The sequence below is a fragment of the Musa acuminata genome, chromosome BXJ1-8, assembly GCF_036884655.1.
Source record: "Musa acuminata AAA Group cultivar baxijiao chromosome BXJ1-8, Cavendish_Baxijiao_AAA, whole genome shotgun sequence".
NCBI classification, from domain to species: Eukaryota; Viridiplantae; Streptophyta; class Magnoliopsida; order Zingiberales; family Musaceae; genus Musa; species Musa acuminata.
In genome coordinates, this window is record NC_088334.1 from 12385042 (window position 1) to 12401162 (window position 16121).

The 16121-nt window shown below is 36.1% G+C and overlaps 1 protein-coding gene across 7 annotated transcripts; it reads left to right on the plus strand.

Annotated features, from left to right (window-relative positions):
• The first annotated feature begins 2290 nt into the window (after positions 1 to 2290).
• Positions 2291 to 14090, plus strand: LOC103995007 (uncharacterized). Of its 7 annotated transcripts, XM_018829702.2 has the most exons (9): positions 2597 to 2608; positions 3821 to 3946; positions 7704 to 8177; positions 8844 to 8942; positions 10576 to 10718; positions 11115 to 11223; positions 12400 to 12507; positions 13482 to 13622; positions 13688 to 14090. In XM_018829702.2, the coding sequence occupies exons 3-9, from the start codon at positions 8175 to 8177 to the stop codon at positions 14024 to 14026; spliced, it is 942 nt and encodes a 313-aa protein (XP_018685247.2). In that variant the 5' UTR covers positions 2597 to 2608; positions 3821 to 3946; positions 7704 to 8174; the 3' UTR covers positions 14027 to 14090. The 7 variants fall into 7 exon arrangements, 6 of the variants coding, with proteins under 6 accessions (XP_009413768.2, XP_064935187.1, XP_009413767.2 ...); XM_009415493.3 differs by lacking the exon at positions 7704 to 8177 and having other exon boundaries at positions 2291 to 2608; positions 13721 to 14090; XM_065079115.1 differs by lacking the exon at positions 7704 to 8177 and having other exon boundaries at positions 2291 to 2608; positions 10576 to 10640.
• Positions 14091 to 16121: the final 2031 nt, after the last annotated feature.

Here is a 16121-nt window from a genome sequence, read left to right on the forward strand (position 1 = left end):
TGCTCCGTAATATTTCATACACCATTGATATGTCTCGAAATGCTCCTTACGTCAATAATTTGATCCAACTAATCTTACTCCTTTGTTATGAACAAAATATGCTTCGAATAAAATGACATTGTAATTCTGCATTCGTTGAGTGGCTATTTATAAACTCTTATATCCGTATTTGGTATCTTATTTGTTTGAAACTATCCTCTTTCATTATGGATATGTTAGTCGCTTGCTGAGCTCTATATGCTCACCCCGTTGATATATAAATTTTTCAGGATAACTTATCACTTGCTAAAATGTTTAAATTGGGCTAAAGCTACGGAAAGATAGAAGACTTTAGGCAAACCTTTAGTGGATAATATATTTTTGTTGTATAAGTACACTTAGTGTCTAATGGAAAGTTGATGGTAAATATGAACTTACGAGTTTTGTAAAAGTTTAAAGAACCTCTTAGATTTTGGAGCATAAGTTTAATTTGTATAATGATATAAACATATGGTAAATATCGATTTTTGTGATAACATAGAATCCGACACTTGTGGATTTATGAGGTGGTTCTTATCTTGATGAGTTGGTTTTAGATTTTATGATTCATCGAGTGATGTGGTATATGAATTTAAACTGCACAGGTTTAATGAATTATAAAATTATGAATATGAATGACTTGGATGCTTTCTCAGTATTCTCAAATGTGTGATTGGATCCTAGAATGGATTATTGTTGGGGTGTGATACAAATGACTTGAAAACTTGAAGCCAAAATTTAAATCCCCGATATTTCGGGTTACGGGCGATACCATCGCTTGCACTAGGCGGTACCATCGCCTGCAGCCTGACACTAGGAGGTACCATCATCCAAACTTGTGGTACCACCGCCTGATAATCTCTCGGAGACTGTGTTTGAGCGGTACCACCGCCAAGACCAACGATACCACCGCTTGACATAGTCTATGAGACTATGCCATGACGGTTTCATCTGTTAGGTCACTATTTAGGCCTTTTTACTTGGCCCAACGCAGCCCAAACTTGAACCCAGTTGACCCCTAATTGAGTTAGCCTAATTACATTATAAACTGACTCAATTAGACTCGATCTAGAGATAATCTATTATAAGCGAATCCCATGTTGTCCGGCATGTCATTGGTTATTCCGGTGCTTCGTTCGATCCTTCGGCGTATCATCATCTCCTTTCAACGTATTGCCTAATCAACATGTTGTCTTCTCGTAATATATGATCTCCTTAGCGTAATGTCCGATCTTCTTGGCCCGATGCCCGAATTCACGAACCAAAGCATTCTCTACCGATACGTCGATCGATCTTCTGGCTTTGACATCTAATCTTCTGATATGTTTGCTTCTGCCCAACGTCTGATTCCTCCTACTTTAATCGATTTACTTTTTTTGATCGAAGCTAGTCATACATCACTTAAACAGACATCAGATAAACACTATAAATTTGTTTCATCGTCAAAATCCGAGATTCAATAATTTTCCGTATGGGGATGTATTAAAAGGTTAGTTTTATAAAATAATACACCGAATAATTCATAATAAAATAAAGGCATTGATCTAAAATTTTATTGATATATTTATTTATATCAATTTTAGAAAGTCATCTCAATCATGTAAAAATTATGATTGGGTTCGTAAACAAAATTATGAAAAGTTCAATTGTATCTGTAGATAAATTTCTTCTCATTTTAATTTTTTTCTAGATATTAAGAGGCACCCACTCTCCTTTCCATTGTTTTTATTTTTTTATTAGTATCTATCGTTTCTCATAGTCTCAAAAATGCTCTTAAATCTTCTATCCTTTCCATTCAATCGGTCCATAAGATAAACATATCAATTATAATGTTTTATATAGACTTATAATATTCTTATTGAGGTGTCAAAGATATTATAATTTTATTAAAAAATACTATTCTATTTTTATTTTTAAATCAATAAGAATACATATTTCAAACCTGATAATTTTATTTATATTATGTTTTGAGTCGTTGTTCTGCTGCAGTTATAATATTTATATGTATAAAAAAAATACGATAGTCTTATTTTAAAATAACATAACTAATGTAAAAGTCGAGTATAATATTTTTATCAAGATAATAAAAATCATATAATAATAATAATAATAATAATAATCCTTATTCATCTAAACAACCCGTTCCAATCCCCTCCTCGGGATTGGCCCATCTCGTCCTCTGGTGGGGCCTCCCAAGCTGTGTTGTTGAGGCGGGTTGGTGGTAGCTACCAGTCGACCACATGTTTGTTATGCGCTGTATAATTGCATTAGGCATCCCCAGACGCACAAACGACCCCTAAGAAATCCGCCACCTTCGGTTTATAGTGCGCCCGGCCTTCAAGATTTAGCAACAACCATCGCCAGTTCCTCATCCTCGGCATCTTCCCGTCTCATCGTCGGACGACGACGTCTTCCCTTTCTTCCTCTCCCCTTCTCCTCTCTCTCTCTCTCTCTCTCTCTCTCTCTCTCTCTCTGATCGACACCCTTAACATTATTCTCGCGATCATTCTTGAGACCAGAGGGAGGGATGTCACCGGCGCCTGGGGATTACGTCTACTTCAAGTCGCAAGTCCCCCTTCACAAGATCTTCGTACGTTCCACCCCAACTTCTTATTCTACTTTGCTGTTGTAAGATCTGCGAAGATCGTCGGTTGATCGAACCGTATCTGCTGTGGTTTGTGCATTTTTTTTCTTTTCCTCTTGGAGGAGGAGAGATTTTGGTGTTCTTGAATCGGTGGGCGCGCAAGAACCGTCGGATCTTGAAGTTGTTTTGCTTTGCGTTGCTTGATAGTTTGGATCTGCGGTTCAGGGAAGGGGTTGATGTCAACCCGGTTGTCCGAGACGTAGTTCTTGACCTGGCATTGGGATTCGTTGTTTGGGGTATATGTCGACTTGATTGCCACCTTTCTTGATGGTTGATGTATCGGTATGACAATACATTTCTAGAATCTCTTTCTTCTTTGCTCCTCGATCATCTCACTTGACCTAAATTTATTCGCACTTGCCCGTGCATCGTTCTTTGCCTCTAATAGAATGAGGGAATTTCTTGTTCTTGATTTGGAGATACGTAAGAGCCATAAGATCTTGTAGTGGTAGTGCTTTTCTATAGTTGCATTGCTGGATTTCTAATTTGCAGTCAAGAAAGGGTTTGGTTACCAGCGATCGTCAGCGACATGCTATCTGATTTGGCGAAAATGCGCACAGAGCATATAATGATATGTTACAAATGCTCCTTAGGTGAACCCATTCAACTAAGGTTGCTCTTTATTGTTGGGATCATTAGGTAAGAGTTGATAAGTATATAGTGAATAATAAATGTCAGTGAACCACATTAGAAAACTTTTGATGTCGTAGGAAATTTTGAAGGTCAATCACTCTGTAGTTAGATGGTGGTAAGTCACTTGTAAAGTCTAGGTTTCTGCTTATAACATGTGGTCTCAGTGAAACCTCAATCGAAATGCTTAATTGTTTGCATACCTTAATATAGTTTCAAAATATCAAGCGCTGCATGCCATGTTCTGTCGCAAGACAATAAACTAATATGGTTTAGCAGATTTAGAAGCACACTTAGTGAACTAGTTTATGTGTTTACAAACGCTTGACCCAGTGGGTGGATATGCCATCCCACTCAAGAAGAAGTGTGGGATGGATGTCAGTTTTTGTAAGGCTTCCAATGAAGCCAGGTTGATTCAGGCCACTGATTTTTTTTATTGTGTTATTTCATATCACATATTTGATTGTTAGTTTGTGTTGTTGTTGCCTATGTGTGTCTTGATCATATTGGCTTAACATTTTTGTGCAGATTGAAAATAAACAGTGGAGATACTATGATTTTGGCCCCAAGACTGTACCTCCTCTTATTTGTATCCCTGGAATTGCAGGCACTACAGATGTCTATTACAAACAGATCATGTCCCTTTCAATGAAGGTACCACAGGGGAATTAGATTTTCACCTTGTAATACTGCTATTTAGTATTTTGTTTTGCTATGACTCCAAAACTGTGTTGACTAGAAAAAAATAGTTAATTTCATATTTCAACTGCCGCTATGATTTTGGAGTTGTTTGGAAGTGAAAGACAGTTCTTCATGTAAGATCTTCATTATCATAATACAACATATTTTTAAGGATAAGATCTTTCAGATCATGAGGCTCTCCATGTAAAAATATGGACATAATGCAGCAACTGTATTGGCACTTCCATATTAAGATTCCACTAAAAGGGTTTCCAACTGGATCTTAAGAAGACTCTTTGTCACATCCCGAATTTATAAAAAAAATAATAAATCAGTATTTTATTATCCATAATTTATATAATAAACTCCCTCCTTTTCTTTTCATTCGTTTTTGAATTCAAATCTTTGTCTTTATAGTAGTAAATATTCTATTAATCAGAAAAAATGATATCTTCTTGATAAGGTCACAAGTCTCTTCCACCCAATCTTCAGATCTATTACATAGTAATAAATTATTCTGAAAATAAATATAAAATAAAAACATATCAGCAATCACACATGCTAGTAGGAACCTTAGAAAAATCATAAAGTTAATTTTCAATATTCATGAAATATAAACAAGTATCAATAATTCAATAAGAAAATATATCTATTTATCATAAAACTTATGCATCAGAAAAATGATGATAATTTCTTACATAATAAATAAAATTATGCATCAGCCACATGCAACACATACATAATAACAAAGGCGTACATCATCCGATGGTGTACTCTCTTACCAACGGATGGAGAGGCATATTCCATGAGATGGATTCCTCCCAACAACGGATGGAGATAATTCATATCGCACTCCCAACAGCGGATGGAGTGGTATCCCTCACCCGCCCAAGTGGGGACACGTTCCTCCCAACAGCGGATGGAGGAACCGTCTAACCATCACGTCTGACGGCTCGTTAATCCTCGAAGGGAATCGCCATACTTGCCCTCGGCAGGGATACATAAACATTCATGATCATTCATTTACACTCATTTAATCACTCATGCATACATCAAGAAATCAATATGATTAAATACTATGAGAGACCATACTTGATGTAAATCTGCTAGACTATGTTCATTGGTGGCTCCGCATTATGATGGGCCCGTAGCTCCTTTCACAGGTTGCACTCCCAATGTGAACTACTAGTCTAGTCACATCTACTACATGATACTCATCATATCAATATCATAAACATAAGAAAATAGAAAACCAATAATTATTTTCAAATGACATCTTCAGATAAAACCTTTAAATTCATTAAATCATCAAAGCATAAAATATCAATATCTCAATTATCCTCAATCAACCAAAACTCTAATTGAAATAACTCAATTGACTTAAACCAAACTCAATTTGATTATGATCTAATAGAATCAACATCAAATCCTTATAGAACCGATTTGGAATCACCCTAGACTGGTCTAATTTAGATTTGATTGATCTCAATTAGGTCAAATAAGTTTGAACTAGTCAAGTTAGTGTGGAATCACCCTAAACCAGCTTTAACTGATCAAACCTGTTTGATTTAGTCAATTAATGAGCTCGAACCAATAGAGAGGGAGGAAATTGGATTGTGTCGTATAATGCTAACCCAAACCGAATCAACCCACCTGAGTCTTGGGCGGGTCACATACACTGCATATATATATTCCACATACACTGCATATACTTGTTCCAAGTACTAAGTTGAGTTGAAGTACGACAGGTTATATAAAAGGAGCGACTATATGTCTAATGCCAATCGTGTAGTTGGGCAGGCTTAACTTCATGAACTAGGCTAAGCCTCACTTATAAGTTGGGCTGAGCCTTGCCATTAAACTAGGCCTTGCTTGGCTCGCGAGTTGGTCCTAGACACATGAGTTGGGGTCGTATCTAACCACATGAATTGGGTCGTACCTACCGCATGAGTTGGCCGACCTAGCCACATGGTTGGGTCGTACCTTACCATATGAGTTGGGTCATACATGACCATATGGACTGGATCGTACCTAACCACATGAGCTGGCTCATGCCTAGCCATATGGTTGGGTCATACCTTACCACATGGGCTGGGTCATACATGACCACATGGACTATATCGTACTTAGCCACATGGGTTGGGTCATGCCTGGCCACATGGGTTGGGTCGTACTTTACTATATGGGCTGGCTTCTACCCGGCCACATAGGTTTGGTCATGCCAAGTCATATGGGCTAGGTTGTACTTGGTCACATGAGTTAGGTCGTAAATGACCACATGGGTTGAGTTGATTCGATCTGATCGATCAACTTGACTCAAGTCAGACCCCAATTAGACTCCTCTTATCAAATTATATTTCAATATTTAAAATTATTAAAGAATGACTCAAATTCATTAATTAAAACTTTAAATTCATGATCTTAAATTTAAAACTAATTACATTATAGAAATTCATACATAATTTTTGAAACATAGATATATCTAATTAAATAAATTAGAACTACTATGTTAATCCAAAAATAAGAATTTTAATAATTAAATCAATATTAAAATTCACTTAAGCTCAAGAGATTGAGATAAATCAAATAATCATTATAACATCTCAAATCAATTATCATTATTTACTACTCATGAAATTTTGAAAGTAAAATATTATTATGCATCATAAAATAATAATAATCTCAATATCAAGATTTCAAAACATAAATCAAAGCTAATTGAAAAAGAAAGGATCCTACCTCTCTTCGATTATCCCTTCCTCGATATCATCTCCTCGGGAAGTCATCTCCTCAATCCTCCCATTGTTAGGTTTAGTGAAGAATGAGGGAGAAGTAGTCCCTTTATATAGGAGAAGATGAGATCTCTCCGAAAGGTAAGTAATAATTTAATTTTTATTTTTAATTTATTTTTCGTTTACTTTCACACATAAAGAAAGTAATATAATATTCATATCTTATTGTTCACACACAAAAATGGAATGTAAACTATTTACTTCCTGAATATCAAATCACTCATTAGGAAATAAATCAATTAATAATTTAATTGATTAGTAGAATTCCTAACTTATCCATGTGATTAATAAAACTAAATTTAATTATTTTCTTAACTATAGTACACAGATATAGAAGTTAGTAATAAAGTAATATATCATTTATAGTAATTAATTTATATTAAGGGAGAAATTGTTGGTGATTACACTCTTTGATGCTGTAGTTGCCAATTTCCTTTTGGACTAGTGGAAATTCAAATAACAACACATGATTAGCTATTGTAATACCAAATTAATTATGCATGATATTGAAAGCAAGATTATCATTTTATCATTTATGTAGATGTAACTAAGAGAAAGTGATATGCATAATTTTACAGAACTTTGGATAATACAAAAACTATAGGAGAAAAAGCTACAAGAGTATTTTGGAGCCAGGAAAGTGTAAGGCTCATAAATCCTGTCTTTTTTCAACAAAATACATTGCAGTATTTTTTCTCGCTATGAAACCCTAGAGACTCCCTAATATGGGAAATTGAGGCTAAAGGATTATTAATTAGTTGTGCAGCTACTGCATGTGAGATGAGTATACAATATACTGAAGGTATTGGCTGAACTTGTTTTTTCAATCTCTATGATATTCTAATTTGTTGTTGATCTGTTTTTGTTATGTATGTTGTGATGACTTGAGAAACTTATTATTACATATTTGCATAATTGTTTGTTATAAAATTTGGCAGGATTATAAACTTCTACTAACAAGTGGTTATAAGCACTAAAGCCTCTATCAAGAGATACCATAGAACATCAGAACAACAACCTGCTGATTAGGCACAAGGAGTAGAGTTGTACTCTTCATCAAGTCTTGAGTCCTGTCATTTTGATATTGGTTACATTTTTACTTGCCAACAACATTGGTTTCAACATGCTCAGGAATGAGACAGTGAAACTTCTTGACCTCAAGTTTTCTTAGTTTCTTTTTTGATGATTTACACTGCTTTCCTAGTTTTGTTTGATTATTTACTTGCTTTTAATCCATGTCAAATACCAACTATTATTACCCAAGTTTCTAACCATGTTCTCAATTTCCCCATTAGTCCTTTTAATACCTTGTATTATACTTGAACTTGCTACTCATAAGTCCTATCTGACATCATGTTCAGCCATTTGATTGGACGCACTGTGAATGTTGCAATAGATAACTCTCTATAATGGTAAATCAATCTTTGCATCATTCCTGAATGAAATATTGGTTTTATCTTCTTTCAGTTAATGCCGTGAAATCAGGGGATAACTCTGTTATTGTGCATGTTTTTTTTCTTGTGATTTGATTAAGTTCATACTTGTTTTGTTTGTATTTGTTTTGGATATAAATGATTATCTTACCAATGATCTGATGTTATATTCTCTCTCTCCTAAAAGATACCGTGTTCCTTTTTCTTCTTGAAAGGTTTTTAAAAAATTGATCATTATTATATTCAACCGACTTGTTCTTTCCCTTTCTTGATGTCATTCTTAACCACCAACTTTGATCTTGTTATATTTAAGGGTCCAGTTGTTTTATTATTCATGTATATGAAAAAGCGCTGTTCAAATTTGTATTGTACCCAAATTAAGGTGTTAAAGGCAAGCAGCAGGTGTTTTGTTTCTAATCTCTGGATGCCATGTTGTTTTGTATCCTGCACAGATAGGAAAAGGAAAATACTCCTTCCTCGTATTGTTGCATTGCAGTATTTCATAGTAATCTGTTTGTTTTCCTGGATCAGCACCGTTGTTGTCTGTTATCTTTTTGCAGTAATATTATCATTTTTGATCTCCACAGTTTTTGCAACATGAAAATATTTGGCACTTGCCAGAGTATAATCATGAGCTTTTTGCAGGGTTACCGAGTGATTTCTGTTGATGTACCACATGTTTGGAGTCACCATGAGTGGGCTCATGCATTTGAGAAATTCTTGGATACACTCAGTATATATCATGTATGTATATGCATTTGTTCACGAAATTTTGTTGCCTCTAATATCCAATTGCATAATTGTTATGCTCTTTTGGATTTTAGCATGTTAGAGAGTATACTCTTCTTTTCAGTAATGATTTCAGAAAGTATATTTCTTCTTACCTTAAATAGATAAGCATCACTTACATGTGTCTAGTGAAGATCAGGTGCTTGGTATGATGGTGGCCATGCAAGATGCAGTCATACCACTTATTGATAGCAGTGTAATTCATGTGACTGAATGCTAACTGCTCATAGTTTATCTGTGTGATTTGTTTAATACTAATATAGCAGGTGAGTTTATCATAGTCACATGGGTCAATCTATAGACCTATCTATAGAAATGAAAGAAGTTTCTCCATTTCTTCCGAACTCGCAAAAAAGGAACTCAAGGATGCAACTCTACATCTTATGCTTTGCTGATCTTCATCATATTGGATCAATTTCTGCCGTCCAGTAGATAATGGTGGTGAGCGGTCAATAAAAGTGATTCTCCTCATAGTACAGCTTCTGCTTGAATAGTCATCACGCTCTAGTGAGATGTTAATGATAAAGTCTTTCTTGCTAATGTTATTGGGTAGACATGCATATCAGTTGTAGTGGGAGATCTTGAGGGCTTCCTCTTGCAATCAGGGTGGTTGGCAAATGACTTCAATGAAATACTCGGTCTATGCAGCTTCTTTGATGGACGAGGGAGGAGGTGAAGTAGGTGATAAGCAGTATCAGGCTTGGAGAGGTGGTGGTACTGCAGCCATTATGGAGTCTTGGAGGGGGGTTGGTGGTTTGAAGTTCTTGTTGGAGTGTGATGTTGGTAGAGAACTATCACATGAAGTAACCAATCGACATGTTTCACTAGAGATTTAACATGTCTCCGGCCTAGGAAGCAAGGATTGTTGTTTTGGGTATTGGACTCGTCTCGGTGATTCGTGGACCGGTACATACTAGTTAGTACTAGTGCTTTAGAGAGGTAGAAAAGGAGGGAGAAAGGGAAGGGACGGTGGAGGAACAAAGCGAGGAGGAAGGAAGAAGAGGAGATAGTAGAGGAGGAAGAGAAAGAGGAGAAGAGGCATGCTCGAGAAGTGATTTGGGCAAAGATCATGCATGGTGGTTATATGCAGCAACATCGTGGCAAGCAGTGGTTGTCAGTAGTGATTTGCGTGAGTAGCGGAGGTCGGTCGTGGTGAGAAGTCACGATGAGAAGACGGAAACGTCGATCGCGGTGAGAAGCTGAGGCGGCATTCTAGAGAAGCGGAAGCGATCATGGTTCCCCTTTTATATGGTGGACCGGACCGGGGGCAATTTGTCTACTTGTTGTTACTCAGATTAGTGCATACCGTCCTTTTCGAGCGAAACGTCATTCCTTGCTTAGAAGTATAAATAATCTAAAGAATCTTTATGTTCTACACATTGAATGGCCTGGTGAGAATTTAACACATGCTGATAAGCTAAATATATCCATGTATAACTCAAACTTTTTGTTCCCAACTAGCTTCTTTAAAGTCTAGAGAAGACATGCAAGTAATGTTTTGAGCTGTATTGTTGTTACATCCAAATCAAAATTTAATGCATATAATACCAAATTGGTTTAGTTTGTGGATGACTTGACTGTATGATAGGTACACCTTTATGGAACATCACTGGGTGGATTCCTTGCATTAGTGTTTGCTCAACACCGTCCAAGGCGAGTTAAGTCATTGGTTCTTTCAAATGCATTTTTGGAGACACACAAGTTTGCAGCTTCCATGCCATGGTCTTCAGTGTATTTTTCTTGCCTTAACTTCCTAAATACTAGATAAAGCTTGAACTGCTCATTCTTAAATATAAAATTTGAGTAACCAGTTTTTCTCTGTTGTCATGCTAAAAACGTGTTGATAAAGATGCAGCTCCTTTTTTGCTTAATAATCTTGTTAAATGATGTTTATGTATCTTTGTAAGCTTTGTTTATACTTGGTATAGCCTTGGCACCGATAATCTTCTACTTTATCATGTACGAAGTTGTTAAGCAAGGAAATTTGATTGCATGCATAACACTCTTATGGTTGATATGGGGTGGAATATTTCATACTCCATGTTCTAGTATCACTCTTCCAGCCAACTTTATTATCTTCCAGCCAAAAGGGAGCTTTGTTTGGACTTTATTCTTTTGATATTGCAGTGTTAACTGGACACCTTCATTTTTGCTGAAGCGGTACATCTTATCAGGAATTCGTGATGGTCCACATGAACCATTCATTGCTGACTCAGTAGACTTTGTTGTTGCACAGGTATGTTCATGAGAATGTGTCCAGCTTAAGTGATCCATTATCTTTAAATGGTTTCCTTTCAGTATGTTTTCCAGGTATTCTTAATTTACCAGTGCTGAGTTGTGCATGCTATTGCAATAATATCGTTAAACAATAATCTTAAATATTAATTTGACAAAAGGGAACTTAATGTACTAGTAGAAATTCTGTTGGGGTAGCATATGATAAAATCTGACATGATCCAGTTATGTTAATCGGTATAATTCATCCTTTATAACCATTGATTCTACCCCCAAGTTCCACACGTGCTGTTTCACTTCATTTTCTGTCTGCTGAGCTTAAAGTAGTTAGATAGAATATGCTTCTTGAATTTCATCTGTACAAGTATACTGTGCAGTTGTTATGTTAACTTTAGCTGTGTTAAGATGGAGGATTTTAATCTTTTGGACTGATACCTCTTTGGGTAATCATGAACCAGTATGGCTCCTGATTTGCACATCCCAACTACAAAAATATCTTGATTATAAAATTGATTTTTTATTGACTCCACAAAATTGCTTGAAGAAGAAATTAGTGGCCTGTAGTTGTTGTTCCAGTCCCGGTGCTTGATGGGGGGTTTAAAATAATCCCAGTAGCTGATCTTTCCATAGGAATACAAGGAGAATCTTTGAGACAGATAAATAATTTCTTTCACACTTGATTTGAAGTATAAGAAGATACATGCCACAAACAGGTGATGTTGACAAGGCAAAGCCAACAAATACTAGTCATAGTCTCTTAATATCAAGCCAGATTCATTCTTGGAACAGTTCAACTTTTCACCAACTTTTGAATTATGTGGAGCTTATAATTATAAAAAAAATTATTCTTGCTTGCCAGTATGTATTTCACATGTTATTCAAGGTGGGTGAGGGTCCTGTCCTTCCATGGGTTGAGTGACTAAGCTTGGATATTGTCCTGTCCCTTTCGTGGGTTAGCATTTGTAAATGATTTTTTTCTTAGGTTATCATTTTTAAATGATGAACTTTTTCCACTTTGATATTTTTCTTAAGTTGCTAGATCAGGAGACACCCTCATATTTTTAAATGTCCATCATCGGTTGATGTAGAGCATCATTTTCCTTTTTATTAATGAAGCAAGCAGGCACCTATTTACTTTTGTTTCCCTTATAATATTGAGAAACATTTCCATGTGTAGGTTGAGACTTTGACTAGGGAGGATCTATCATCAAGGTTAAAGCTGAATGTTAATGTTGCATCAGTTGGCCCTCTGTTGCTCTCAGATTCCTTCATCACTATCATGGATGTAAGTTCAATACCTACATCTTTTTATTTTAAATTTATGTTATTCTATCATATTTATCAGGAGATGCCCCCAAAATTTTCTTTTTATATATATATATATATATATATGTATGTATGTATGTATGTATGTATGTATGTATGTATGTATGTATGGTTTCACCGTTCTTTATTCTACATCGCCCTATGATCATGTTTTGCCAAGCCAAAACACTTTTTAGTTAATTACATGTGAACAATTAGTTCTTGTTGGGAGAAAAAAAAAACTTTATTATCAAAACTGAAGTTGCCACCATCTTTTCAGATGCCATCATATTCTCCCATAAGGTTTGAAGGAAGATAAGATTTTTGTGGTGTTACTGACAGAAGCAAATCAATCTTGCAACGACAATGGATTTCCAATATCTTGCAACGATAATGTTTTGGTGCATAGTTTTTAATAAACAGCCATCTGTTTGCTTATTTGGATTTTCAGAGGGCCCATATTAGATTATAGAAGCATTTAGTTTTCAATACAACTATTTTTGCTCGAACTCATATGCTCTCTGTTTGGTTGTCGATCCCAGATGGATCACTGAGGTCATGGTGCCCAACCTAAACGTCAGTTTGATTTCAATATGGAATTAGGCCTGCTATGATTTCAGTTTTTCATTTATACAAGGTAACCAAAATTTTATAATGTTACAATGTTAAAAAGTTGATAATAAAAGGTTCATTCTGACCTGTTCTGGCTTTGGATCTGACTATTGTTTTAGATTAATTTAATGGTGGTTCTTACGTATTTGGCTGGGTAGTATCAGCAGCTTCGAATGGTTGAGGTGTATAGGAAGAGTTGCTAGAACACAGGGTTGCTGGCCAATGGCGACACAGAGGCCAGGGGAAGGAAAGGATGTCATAATATAAGAGAGAGGAAGAGGGACACTGAATTAGGGCACTGTGATTGGTCCCATGTTCATTAACTGATGCAATTCCCTGCAGACAAACGACTACTGTGCTATTCCCCAACAGCTGAAAGATCAAGTGAGCGAAAGATTTCCTGGAGCTAGTCAAGCAATCCTCAAGACCGGTGGTGATTTCCCTTTTCTTTCTCGTTCTGATGAGGTCAACCTGTACCTCCAGGTAAATCTTTCAGATTCGTTAGCAGTTATTCTGCCTCATGCGTGACTTAACCAGAGGTATGGCAGCTTCATCTAAGACGGGTTGGGGTTGAAGCACAGCCAGACAAAGTACAAGATAGTTTAGAAGATGGAGATGGTGATGATACCTCAAACTACGATAATCCTTCTGGACATGGAGAAAGTGGTGCCACGGATGATCCTCAACAACCCGAACCTATGGGACCCAGTGGCGCCAGTAACCTTCAGCCTGAATATACGGGACCCAGCGATCATAGTTTAAATGCCAACTTCTTGCGCAGAGAGACTGGCAGCATGAAAGTACTTGATTCCCTTATCCATTCTCGTGCAAGCTTCATTTATCGTCACATTGTTGCAGTACAACATTGTAAAAGTATAAAAATATAGAGGATATGTTGTCATATATATGCTAAAACCATATTATATAATTAAATTGATTGTTTGCAGTTTAGATGTTCTTGCCGTATTACATGTATTTGCCAGCATGTATTTAATAGTTTTAATCCCCACAAAACATTTTAAAATATCGTGCTTCGTTTGTACCGCTTTCCCCCATTTCTTAGCAACATTCAAATAAAAAAGACAACTAATTCAAAAGAATTTTTGGCTAACATTTGTTGGGAGCTTTGCCCTTTTGTTGCGTTGTGATACCTATTCTTTTCCTCCAAAAGATACATAAATTTTGTGGTGCAAAACATAAAAGGCATGAGAAAATTAAAAACTAATACAGAAATTAAGTTTCATCCACATAAAAGGTCATTTTGGTCTAATCCAAAATCATTGGACTAGCAATCAGAAGGCATAAACTGGCAAAGGTCATGTTTTTGTGCAACCTACAACAAGAGTATTCCACAAAACATGCTGGAATTGCGTTGCCAGGTCTAGAGATGTTTCTATGATAAGTGGGAGCAAAGGTGTTCTGAATAAAAGCTACAACAATATATTCTTTACTTCTTTTTAAGTGGATGTTTCCTAGTCAGTATACTTCAAATTGTTTTCACAAAAGGTGGATACAATCGAGCAATGCTTCGTTCAGCTTAAAGATATTGAGTAATGGAATACCTACACTCAAACTAAAAGCATAAAATACTCACAATGGACATTTTCTCATTCTCCTTGTGTTGCATGGAAAAATGTGAACAAAAAGATTAGATCAATGCCCACTGACCAAATCATACCTTCAATTGATTGATGCTGTCTAGTTTCACATTAATGTTTGATTTCTACATGATCAATGTTTTGTGATAACCTTCAGAACCTGTTGCCAGCCTCAACTTAGTTTATCCTTTGTGCTACCTGGACTTCTAACAGAGAACACTATCAAAGAAAGCATTCCTTACAAGAACATACCAAAACCTCAGTCACAATTCCAGCAGCAAAATTAAGAACAGTCATCTATACAGTACTTGTTAACATTCTCAAGCCTAGGAGATACAACTGAAAGGGCAGTATGCCTGTGTTGTAAAACACCTAATGAAAATGGAAAGCAAAATATAGCCTCAAAACAATTACAAGTACATATTTTGATACAAAAAATTAGTGTTTCACCTATAAATGGATTCTTAATGTAAAAGCTTACATGAAAATTATATAAATGTTTTTTTTCACTTATTAAGCAAGCAAGCATTTTCAGCATTTTCAGCCATTCTTTTTTGGACGCATCTAAGTCCAAAAAAGCACACGGAATATGAAAGTGCACTATAATATGAAGGTACAAATTTTGATAAAGATATCAACTCTTCCTGCAAATATGATAGAAGACATTCATAAGATTATCCTACTGAGCATTTAAATTTATGAGCAGGAAATGTCTATACGAAGAGAACTAAATTTTTTCTACCAAAGAATTCAATTAGTGTGCATTAGGGTCTTCATATTACCGAGTTGTCACGGACTTAGCTGGTTTTGCCTAAGTCATGCGACACCCTTGCGTGTCTGTCCGCAAAGATCAGCCTCCCCGAAGCCTCCCATGGTCCCTTAGGACCCACAAAAGAGAGAACGGGATAGAGAAAATGTCTCATTCGGGATCCACAAGGTTTCTGAAAAAACTTTATAGACAATGTAAATTACAAATAGACTTTACAAGCTCTGAACATTTATACAACAAAGGGTCAAAATGGTCCGTTATAGACCGATAATCTCTCACAAATGTCCACATGACACAACCTTTATTTACAAGCCTAAAGCGGCCACCAAACCCAACTAAAATGAGACTATTAAGCCTTCGGCCGTCCCTATACATGTTGTATAAAGCATGAACATACCAAAAGACACAGACATACATAAACATTACATCAAACATCCTGTTTAGAAGTTTGTCCATAACATTCTCCCCCACTTATTCCTTCGACGTCCTCGTCGAAGCCTTTGCCGACACTGCAACTCCACGTCTTTACTGAATCTTCAATTTTCTGCTCCAGCTGCAATGCGCCTCTTGGCTCCCAATTGCTCTTCGCTGTTGTTTTTAAGTAGTCGAACCTTT